Here is an 11,736-nt window from a genome sequence, read left to right as displayed (position 1 = left end):
GTATTACGCAACGTCGTTTGTGGAATCTTCATATACAGTACCAGTTATGTCCTTTTCAGTCTACGACGTCAACCCATATATATGTAGGCATATATATATGTTCACGTATGCATTATGAACAAACTGTACCTGTAAAGAAACGCATCCCTTTATTTATGCAGCATGAAGAATAAGGTACAGTTCCATTCTCTGTTGATGTTAAAGTCTGAATGTTTACCTTTTGGTCTAAGTAAACGTGCTCTCTGTCATTCATAATGTTTTACTGATCTAGGATCAGGCTTTTTATCGCTCATAGCTTTCTCTTTCCTAGTTTAAAAAAAACATCGTTCATCGTGCTCTAAAACGACCAATTGAAATACATATGACAAATCTTAACACAGGTTCGGTCTATTCCCTTACACAATTTTGCTCAGACTAGAAAAAAATCCGTTGGAGCTAAACACCTTCAAATATGGCAATTCGACTATTGGTTCGTGCAACATGTCACCGTTTAACCATTGAAATGGGAAGAGGAAATGGGATCCTTGTATGTGATAGAAAATGTAAACTGGATTGTACCGATCAAGTTGGAGATGGTTTTCATTGTTTCTAAATGTACATAGATCACAAAGGAAAGAAACTTGTTGTTGTCTCAACAACTTCAGTTGTTCATAGATCACTATCATTTAGCTAGAATATTGGCGACTTTAGCTTTATGTGTACATAAGTAAAGTGACGTGATCTTGTTCTCTCTGTGTTTGTCCCTCTCCATATAAAGCAACATTCAATGAACTAGTGCAACCGAAACGTTTCCAACATTTCAGTTTAAAGGCTGTCTCGGAACCTATACCATGACAAGGAGCAGAGGGCTTGTTTCGATGATGACCCATTGTATATTTTGTACATTCACTGACTGGCGATGATGGCATCGTCTGTCAGCGCTGTTGACGAGTCGACGATGCATCGAGGTACGTGCTCAAACTAAAAAGAGTGCAGAAAACCAAATGATTATAATGGTTTATTGTGACATAACATAACAATTATGCAAAGAAAACAACGAAATCATGGCATATCGTATCCAATGAGTTCAACTAACATAGACTACACTGAAGGCCGTTCTTCAAATATGTTTTTAGTTGATGAGCAGACGACACAGCAGAAAAAGCAGCAGACGTGTTCAGTGTCAATGTAGGAGGTCTGGAGCTTTGGATTTGGGGACGTCTGCGTACCATCTTCCTAACAACACTGTTTCTCTGGAAAGTTGTTTCTAGACGTGGTCGTTTGGCTGGAGATCCCTCATGGCAGACGTCCAGTGAGGTGAAGGAAATGTTGAGGACGTCCTGGAGCTTCTCTTTGATTTGTCGGTTCCTCTCCTGGATGGCCGCGTCTCTCTTCCTCACGGAGGTCATCTTCTTCTGGATGCGATCAAGGCGGTCTTGAAGGATCTTGGAGCGAATGATGGTGTTTGGGTTGGTGGCTACAGGCGACATAGGAGCATTGCGAATGGCCTGGGCCTGTTGTCGGAGCTGACGGTTCTTCTCTGCGAGCTCCTCATCTCTCTTCTTCAGTGGTCGACGCCTCTGATTGAGCAGCGCCAGACGATCCTGTAGACCTTTGGTGCGAACAGTGGAGGTGGTGTTGAGAGCTGTATTGAATTTCCTCTTCCGACAGCACTGACAGTTCGGGTTAGAGTCTGGATTATCCTGCAGCCAGTTGAGCACTTTCGTGGAGGAAGAAATATCATGGATCAGATCTCGGTTCATTGAACTCATGATTAAGTGGAGACGAGAACTGGAGATATAGCAGTGTAGATCAGAGCAATATGATTGTCTGAACACAGTTCACCATTTGAATATATACCCGTCTCACGGCTATGAAAACAACTGCTTCAGAGTGGTACACATCAGCCTCATTAAGGTGAGACCGAGTAATCGACAATCACAACATTCCGTGGAGATCAAAGGATGGACCCATTCAATCACTAAATATTTGTTTTCACAACAGAGGTTGAGTCATTCCTGGACGCTGATTTGATGCTTTGAAGTTTTGTTGAAGACGAATGACCAGCACAATATATGTGTGATTAAAATCGTGGACGTTTGTCTAAAATGTTGTTTGAATGTGGTAGACATTGTTATTCTGAAACTTAAGGGAAACCTTTTTTCGGGGAAGCCAGTCAGCGATTGTGTACATGTATAACAATGAATGCGGCGTTTAACAAATGATATTGAGTGAATAAGAAAAATGTCTCAAAACATTAGCGTTAAGTAACAACAGTTATTGATTACTTCCACCGATCTCATTAAGAAAGAAAAAACACTTCTTAAGTCTGTTATAGGGCTATGCCTTCGTCTTTTCTCAGATTTTGATACTCTAGGGGAGTTGAGCCCCTTCCCTGGACACCATACCACACTGTCATACTTGCTTGACTAACTCCTGTATTTGTTCCCTCGTGTTTTATCAAGTACTAATGATTTTTAAGTGCTAGATAAGTTCGATCTGGAAACTGTTGCAAATTCACAATTTTCAAAGAACAATCTTGCTTCTCACACATACGACATTGTCTACAAGATGCGTAACTTTAAGACATGTGATGTGTTAATGCATTTCTTAATACCCGTAGTAACTGTTCATAATTTATCTGTATGACTGCAGCAGCGACCCTCGTCCATACGTGCATTTTATAGAGACATAGCTCTTAGTGTGTTTACCCTTCTACCTCCGCATTCTCGGATATCATCCTTGGAGAGGGAGCTGGAGTGCAGAATCCGTGTTGCCAGTCAAATGGCTATCGATTAGGCACATTCTAAGCAGTGTAGGAGCAACGATGTCTACGGTAGTTTTTCTTCATACAAGATTCCATCAACTAGCATGAATAACAATCTTTTCCAAGGCAAAGATTAACACATGTTCAGTGGTTACACCCTCAATGGTTACAGTAAGAATCTACAGTGATAACATAACATTGTTTTGGATTACTAAGCATTGCTACATAAATCCATTAGTTTTCTACCATGGCTGACTATATTTCGGATGACTGATGATTACCTTCTACAAACCATACCTAATTTCAAACCGTTGAATATTGAGCTAGAAATGTTGTGCAGAGAATAACATTGGCCTAAAGAAGGCAATCATTTTGGGTTGCTCTAAACAAGTTTTGAAGATGTAATCATTCACCGTTCCTACTTTGTTATTACACGCGTGATCGTGTTGTTATTACAGTGGATCCCTTGCAACTTTGCCGCCGTGATTCTGATTGGCTGGCGGGAGACCACTTTGATCAGGTTAGCTAATACGGGTATAAGTATCAGTTGTGTAGATGTAGTCGACATTATATTGTCTTTACCAATACAGAATTGATCAATACAGCCCTTGTTAACATGGAATCTGCTGCAGCAAACACCTCCTCCTCAAGACGTGGAACGAAGAAGGTCCTGAGATGGTTAGAGTACTACACGTCTACTGATTCCTGCGAGTGCTGTCAGAAGAAGAACCTGGCTTCCTGTCTTAATAACTCCTTTAAAGGATTGAATTACCGACAATCTCCCATCAAGACAGCCACCCAGTATCCACGTGTGCAGAAAGCTAGAGGTGCCAGGAAGATCGTTCGCCAGATCTCCCAAGTCTTCAAAACCAAGCATACAGTTCAACCAACTCACACCACCCCCAGTGTTCAAGCGTCGGTTGTTGCTTCTGTGTCGTCTGCTTATGAACTGAAGACCTACATGAAGAATGGATACAAGTGTACACTGTGCTGAGACCTTCACGTATTGCGCATATAAAGGTTGAAGAAATTACGTAAATGTGGACATTTGGAATGAGTAACTACTACACCCTGTGCAACATCTGAGATGAACCATGCGTGTTGGTTGTTACTGCCCTAGTGCTAATTCGTCCGACGGGTGTGTGAAGGCGTCTCAAGGACATGTACAGTGCCTCACAGTACTCTTTTACAATTCTATGACTGTTGTTTGTTTTGTTTGTCAATTGTGAGGAATTTGTGAATGAGAAATTGTATAAAATGAGTTATGGTTATGAATTTGTTGTGACAAATAAATGTATTGAAACTGTGAAACGTGTGTTCCCGCCTTTTCATGGAACAATGAGTAATTTATTTCTGCAGGTTCCTAGAGGAAACCATGTACAGGTATCAAACATCCTGAGTGACATTTCATAAGGAATCCATTGTAAAGACTGCAGAGAAATCTTTGCCAATGAAGACAACGTATTTGTATTACGCAACGTCGTTTGTGGAATCTTCATATACAGTGCCAGTTATGTCCTTTTCAGTCTACGACGTCAACCCATATACGTGGGCACATATATATATATATATATATATATATATATATATATATATATATATATATATATATATATATATATATATATATATATATAGAATGTTCACGTATGCATTATGAACAAACTGTACCTGTAAAGAAACCCATCCCTTTATTTATGCAGCATGAAGAATAAGGTACAGTTCCATTCTCTGTTGATGTTAAAGTCTGCATGTTTACCTTTTGGTCTAAGTAAACGTGCTCTGTGTCATTCATAATGTTTTACTGATCTAGGATCAGGCTTTTTATCGCTCATAGCTTTCTTTTTCCCAGTTTAAAAAAAAAACATTGTTCATCGTGCTCTAAAACGAACAATTGAAATAGATATGACAAATCTTAACACAGGTTCGGTGTATTCCCTTACACAATTTTGAATTCTGACTAGGAAAATAACCCGTTGGAGCTAAACACCTTTCAATATGGCAATTCAACTATTGGTTTGTGCAACATCTCAGGTCTGAGGCGAGGACCTATATTTGCTCTCCCAAAATTGTTATTTGAAAGCATTGTGCATGTGAGGTTCCTGCCAAAGTGACTGCAGACATCTGTAGATGAACGGGTTTTGGGAATAGGTTAATCAATATGAAATTCGTAGACAATAAGACTGCCAGGTAATGCGACAATATTCGTGTGGAGAGGCTGTGTAAAGATCTATGCTCGTGGGGACAAAATACTATGGTATATGGTTGGAGAGGGGACCCTTGTCAATAAAAATGGGGAAAAACAACTATTAATATTATAAAACTATGTGTTAATGTTTACTTGTCACGGACTGAACAAGTCTCGAGATCACACATACCATCGCCAAATGTTTTGTGGTACTAGTGTCATAAAAGGAATGTGAAACTGGGCAGTGTGTCGATGCCAACTTTAGCGGTTTGTTGTTTTTAATTTCAGTGTTTGATTGACATTCCTGTATTGCAACTGTCTACAGTCCGCGTCAGTGAACAATGAGCATCTGAGAAAACAGGGTCCAAATCCAATTAACTAAAACCAGTTTTGTTCTGAGTACATCAGTGTAACAAATATTAATTGTTTTTACCAAAAATCTTTATTAGAAATGTCACAATGTTCATAGTTATGAACTTTCCTAGTCCTCCCTAAACACGGTTTTTGGGTGCTGTCAGGGCTGTACTTTGTTTTCTTCTCTGGTCTGTTGTGGAATGGGGAGGAATGTCCCTGCAAATCTCGAATTCGGGTGGAAAGCGTGGGTGGATTCTCTTTCCATCCATCATTAAATTTTGACAACCAGCGTTAAGTCCAGCAGTTTTATTGTAATGCAACAGACACGGACATTTTTTTTACTTTAATATTTACTTTAACAAGTAACAAATATATTTTTTCCATTCTCAGTGTTCTTTTCTAATGTTTTTGCTGCCTGGTAAAAAGTAAAAGTGCCATATTCTTCAGTTCATATTCTTCAGTACCCCGGGCTCTCATGAGTCTGGTGGTGGAGCGAACCGTATTTCTTAAATAATGAACAAATTATTATGTTGTGAAATATGAACATCATGAACTGAAAAACACTGGTCATTTCAGTGCGTGTAGTTTTGAATTAGGTGACGTTCCTGTCTATCAAATGTCTTTTACTCAGTTTGTTTATCAAATATGTATTTTACTCCGTCTGTTTATCAAACATGTATTTTACTCAGTCTGTTTACTCAGATGCCTCTCCTCAAGTAATGTATCAACTTCTAACTCTATGTCGACACTCTCCACTCTGTACATTTGAAATCGAACAAATATTTACATATCTACAGTAGTTATCATGTCTTGTTAGAAAGTAGTAAATAAAACACCGTCGGCAGTAATCTGTGATAGATCAGTGAGTCTCCATTTCCATTGTGTCTCTTAAATCTTTTCTCTAAATCATTCTTTTCACTGATTTATCACATATTATTGACCCTTGTCAACTAAAGTATTGAAAATAAACTTGGGGGTAAATATTAGCTAATGCACAGTAAGTACTGATCAGATCAAACGTGATAGCAAATAGACAGTATAGTCAAAAGGAGGCGAACTATACAACGATCAAAGGTAGATCTACATACTGCACTGACTAGCAAACAGTTATCGCCGCTTAAAAGTTATCGCAAATACACCTGTATCATACATGTGTAATTACGGTCAGTTACAATTTCAGTATTTTCCCCACGATATTTGACAACAATAACAGACAACAAAAGTGGAACATGGAAGGTAACTTAGGAGACTGATGAAGTTATCAACCCTACAAAGGTAAAGGGGGTAAAGGGTGTCATTAACTGATTCAATCCCCATTACCTGATTCAATCCCCATTAACTGATTCAATCCCTGTCAACATACTGAAGATGAAACATTTAAATAGTCACACAATCAATTATTCCAGGTTACTGTATGAAATCAATGCACATTATTTCACGAATGGCATAAGAAATTCGGCGAATGGCGACAACTGTTAAAGTTCGTTGTGAGAAAACATCTACATACTGCCATAATTCCAATCCACCGTAATAAAACTGAACATGATAGGCCGCAGTGAAAGGATGGGAAGCACTGGCGATTAGCTAATTAAGTATCATAATTAACTCCGTTTCGTCAATTTAACGAAGGGACAGATAATTTTGTAAATACCGCCATAATGTGGCGATAACTGTTCGCTTGCCAGTAGTCACTGGACATGAGTATTGGTCACTTCAAGTGATTTCCATAAACTTCTCACACCTACAACCACACAATTTCAGCTTAAGTTTTTGTTGCTTTTTTTCTCGTGAAGACATAAAATCAACGAGTAAAATGTTTTCAGATCAATCTAAACATCACTGTCTGAGGTAGGTAGGCGAAGGACATGTCAATAGCTAAATAATCGGCAGAAAATTCAACTGAAACTATGCATTTCATCTTGAAATGATTTGATCATGATTTTCATCCTGCAAAGTTTAACAACGATCTACCCAAAACACAGTCCATAAAAACAATACATGCAACACGAAAAAAAGTCCCGTGTCAATTGTCCATAAATTAGATTTATTCGTTGTTACTCCTCTTTATTGAAGTATTTCTTCTGACATTTAAATTTCTTTGAAATTAGATATTGGTGTTATTTATATGTTCACTTACATTCATGTAGAAGCTCTATTATTTACAGACCGCGGTCATATTTTTGGAATATTGCTGAATACAACGTAAAACTAAACTCATTCACCCAAATACAAACATATAAACCACAGTAATTCAACATTTATTTAAAAATTAAAGTATAAAAATAACAAGGTTAATGGTCATGTAAATCCACAAATATTTAATGTAGTTTTGTAGACATTCTGACTATCTTGGAACATTTTATAAAGAGCTCTGCAGTTTTCTCTTCATGAGCACATGTGTAAAAAACCACTCATTCCCTCTCCTATATCCGAATACTTCTGAACAGAACATGAAGAACAGTCTCCAGTTGAACAGTTGCTGTTCTGCATCCTCGCCATATGATTGGCGGAGGATGCGCATGATGTTCTCTTTATTCTTGTCCGTGCGTTGGAGCCATGCTTCAAGGGTCTTAGAGTAATGTGTTCCATTGACTACCCACTGATTGACCACTGTGACGTCATTCTGCAGGTAGAAATTGAGTGGATGAGTAAGAACGTGGACAGGAATATAATCAAATGGCATATAATCCAAAGAAATTTAAACCAATTTAATTCAACGCTGTCCCACGTGACCAACAGAAAGGCATACGTTTTCATTAACTTGCGCAAATGACCCCTACCTCCGTTAGAGCATGCGCAATTTCCTTTTGAAAACATCCGATGTCATCGTGCCTTCTCAGTGATCAACTCATGATTTCGACTACTAACTTTTACCCTCACAATTAAAGGTTTTCGGGTATAACAGATACATATTTTCTCTGATGCTGAGGTTGAATATTTTAGTACACGGGAAGTACATCGTCTGCGCGTGCTTAGTGTCACGAACTATATATTCCATGATAACGAGGAAGGCTTTATCATACCTTGAAATGTGCTTACTAGGTATGTTGAATTAAAATCAAACTTGAGCTTACAGGTAAGTCTCGTTTAAGTTTTTAATTTACTGGACAGGTTAGTGAAATGAGTAATGCATTCAAAAGGCATTACATGCGTGTGTTGAAGCCGACCATACGAACCAAAATATTGTATAAACTGTCGATCAGTGATGATACAGTTCTGGATAATCCAGTGTATTACAAACCAACACTATCAAGATAAATACGACGGATCCATTCGCAACGATAGCATCATTGAGAGACTGATCCTATAAAAATTGTCATTCAAAGACACCAGAGCATAGAAACGGCATGCCCGTTTGTGATAAGACAGAAAGAGATGCCTCGGTCAGCTCTGAAACAACAAGGTGTGATGGCTAATGCGTCCTGAGTACTGACCATTGCTAAATGGGGCTACACATTATGGATAATCAATAATGACAGGGAGACATCAGACAGTGGACAATACGATAGCAATAGAATTTTGTTACCATGAGCAGTCTCGTAGGACAGAAATCCATCAGAAGCATTTGATTTTTCACATAAGAATTACAACGCAAATGCTCAAACAGTTAAGAAACATATATGCTTCTAACAGTGAAGCCTCCGTTTCACTAAGGATTCTCACCTGGAAGTAGAGAAAAAGGTCACGGGACGGCATGGTTCCACCCGAGAAAAAGTTTTTAGCCATCCACTCAGTGTCAGAACCGCTGCTAGTGTCGAAGGCGTAGGGATGGTCCCTGTGACAGAAGACTTGGACAAACAGGTAACCTGAGGGTTTCAGCCAAGACGACACGCGTTGGAACAGAACTCCGTAGTTTTTCATATGCTATAAAAATTGAGGAAGTGAGTGAGCGTGTGTTGATTCACGTCAGTAATATTCCTTTAAATAATCAAAACTTGGTCAGTCCTTTTTCGTCAGTTTGTTTCTTCTTTGTTTAGCACCCCAAGCGCAGTTTCTACGTCAAGAAACACACTTTCAGGGACCAAATATCAATCGTATGTTGAAGTTTAGAAAAGCACACGACAAACAGTGCATATGTTATTTTCTTACCTCAAACATCTCTATGGAAACAATCCTGTCGTATTTCTTGGGGGTCATGTATTCATTAGCGTCTGCTGTGATGACCTCCAGTCTGTCGCGGTATCCTCTCTGTTCCGCACGTGCAGTGATCAGCGCCCTTTGCGTGTTTGAGTTGGAAACACACGTGACCTTGCAATGAGGGAACTTCTCGACCACGAACAGGCCGAAAGACCCCCAGCCACATCCAAGATCCTGGTTTAGGATTTCAAGCAGTGAGTGAGTGACATGAGTTTAATGCTGATTTGAACGCTACCTATATCGCTGCATGTCAGCATAGCGTGAGAATTAGATGTGATGCATGGCCTGAAATCTGAGTGAGTAAGCTGGTCGCGCTAGGCAGCAGCAATCAGTAGCTCCTCCTATTTTGTTGTATTCTTGCGGATATATACCTGCTACAGTGATCAAACTTGTCAGAGATGTCACTAACATCACCAGGATCATTTGTGTGAAATTTCAGACTTCAAATCTGTCAATATGTGGAGTTATTTGATGTTTTTCACATTACTGTGTATGAAAATTTTCACATCTTGGCCTGGGCTATCAATCTTTCCCCAAGCCCACAGCACCCAGATCACAATGACTGTTAATCAACATCAGCCATATGGTGTCTACAGCAGGGCAGAGCTTTTGTCCCTCAATCAACCAGCCAGCCCAGGTTGGTTACCCTGTACCCCTGGTCGGAGTGGAGTCTTACATCATCATATTGACGCCACACTCCTGACAATGTTACGCAATGCTGGGATCTCAGTCAGCAAGAGAACCAAGAGAGGCAACAGAGCAGGAAGGAAAATTAAAAGGAAAATTGCTGTGTATCACAATGTTTTCCCAAACGTTTCAAAAACTGTGTCATGTCGTGGTGTTAACCGCAACAATCTAGTCCAAGTACACCCCCAAGCTCCCCCAAAATATCTTAAAATGTGCCTTTGGAACGCCCAGTCATCTCGTAATAAATGTGTAGATATCTTTGATATGATCATTGAGGATGATATTGATGTGCTAATTCTTACCGAGACCTGGCTGAGGAATGCTGGTGATGAGACTAAAATAACTGAAATGACCCCAATGTCTCATTCCTTTGTGCATCATCCAAGACTCGACTCTAAAGGTGGTGGTCTTGCGATTCTCTACAGGAAAACACTCACAATTTGTCTTACAGATTTAAACAGTAATCTTAAATCTTTTGAAAAATTAGAGGTAATGTTGACATCTGGTCAGACTACCGTGAGACTGGTCCGTATTTATCGTCCTCCACCCTCCGTCAAAAACAAACTGCCAAACAGTGACTTTCATCAAGAGTTGTCCGCTCTTTTTGCATCACACTCCAGAAACTGTACAATTTACCTAGGGGATTTTAACATACATTTCAATTCTCAGGAAAAACCAGAGGTAAAGAAATTTGTCAGACTCATGAACTCTCACTCTTTGACTCAGCATGTCATCATGCCGACTCATAAGTCTGGAAATATTCTGGACTGGGTTATCACCCACAGTGATCTCAAACTTGTTTGTGACGTTCAGGTCAAGGACCAGCAGATTTCAGACCACTTCAGTGTCTTTTTCAACTTAAGGCTGACAAAGCCGGAGAACGAACGATTGGTTTTGCCCTGTCGAAACATCAGTAAAATCTCATCTGAGACTTTCAGGCTTGATTTATTGAACTCAAAACTACTGAGTGATCCTCCTTCCGACGTTGATGAACTTGTTCAACTCTTCTGTGATACTCTTACATCACTTCTGGATAAGCACGCTCCTGCAGTTGAGAAGACTGTGATCCTTCGTCCTCATGCCCCATGGTATGATGAGACTGTACGTCACTCGAAGTGTATTCGGCGCAGAGCAGAGAGACAATGGCGTAGTACTCGGCTAGAGATACATCGGCAAATATATCGGCAGTGTTGCAATGATACCAGACACCTGATTATTTCAGCTAAAAGGAACTATTGTCTCCAGAGCATAGCCGACAGCATGGGTAAGCCAGCATCCCTATATCGGATCATGGGCAAACTGCTTGGAAAGGGACGAGACCAAGATACTCAGACTCCAGCAGAGGAACAGAAGGAACTGGCAAACTCATTCAACTCCTTCTTTATCTCAAAAATAGAGAAAATTCGTCATGGTCTTACTTGTAATGGCGATTTCAGTGAACCAGTGCTTGTAGGTAGCCCCCTGTCGCATTTCAGAACATTTAGTCCCCAGGATATTGTACAACTCATTCGTTCGTCAAAACCCACTTCTTGTGACTCTGATCCAATTCCAACCAAACTTCTGATAAAGCACCTGGCCCTGCTGATCTCCCCCATCACTATGATTGTTAATATACTGGCCTACT

General features: G+C 39.7%; 1 protein-coding gene across 1 annotated transcript; it reads right to left on the bottom strand.

Annotated features, from left to right (window-relative positions):
- Window positions 1-7,530: 7,530 nt before the first annotated feature.
- Window positions 7,531-11,199, bottom strand: LOC137272086 (uncharacterized). The gene is made up of 4 exons (XM_067804450.1): window positions 11,135-11,199; window positions 9,378-9,633; window positions 8,952-9,152; window positions 7,531-7,911 (listed from the first exon to the last, which is right to left on the bottom strand). Exons 1-4 carry the CDS (start codon window positions 11,197-11,199, stop codon window positions 7,648-7,650), a joined length of 786 nt encoding a protein of 261 aa, XP_067660551.1. The 3' UTR covers window positions 7,531-7,647.
- Between the last annotated feature and the right edge of the window lie 537 nt (window positions 11,200-11,736).

The sequence above is a fragment of the Haliotis asinina genome, chromosome 2 (assembly GCF_037392515.1).
Source record: "Haliotis asinina isolate JCU_RB_2024 chromosome 2, JCU_Hal_asi_v2, whole genome shotgun sequence".
NCBI lineage: Eukaryota > Metazoa > Mollusca > Gastropoda > Lepetellida > Haliotidae > Haliotis > Haliotis asinina.
This window is presented reverse-complemented; position numbering and strand designations above follow the sequence as displayed.

Coding starts and splice junctions, on each gene's coding strand:
- LOC137272086 (XM_067804450.1), bottom strand. CDS start 11,199: ATGGGGCATGAGGACGAAGGATCACAGTCTTCTCAACTGCAGGAGCGT. Junction 9,634..11,134: donor CGTGCTTATCCAGAAGTGAT/GTAAGAGTATCA, acceptor GCATTAAACTCA/TGTCACTCACTCACTGCTTG. Junction 7,912..8,951: donor ACCTTTTTCTCTACTTCCAG/GTGAGAATCCTT, acceptor TTCTACCTGCAG/AATGACGTCACAGTGGTCAA.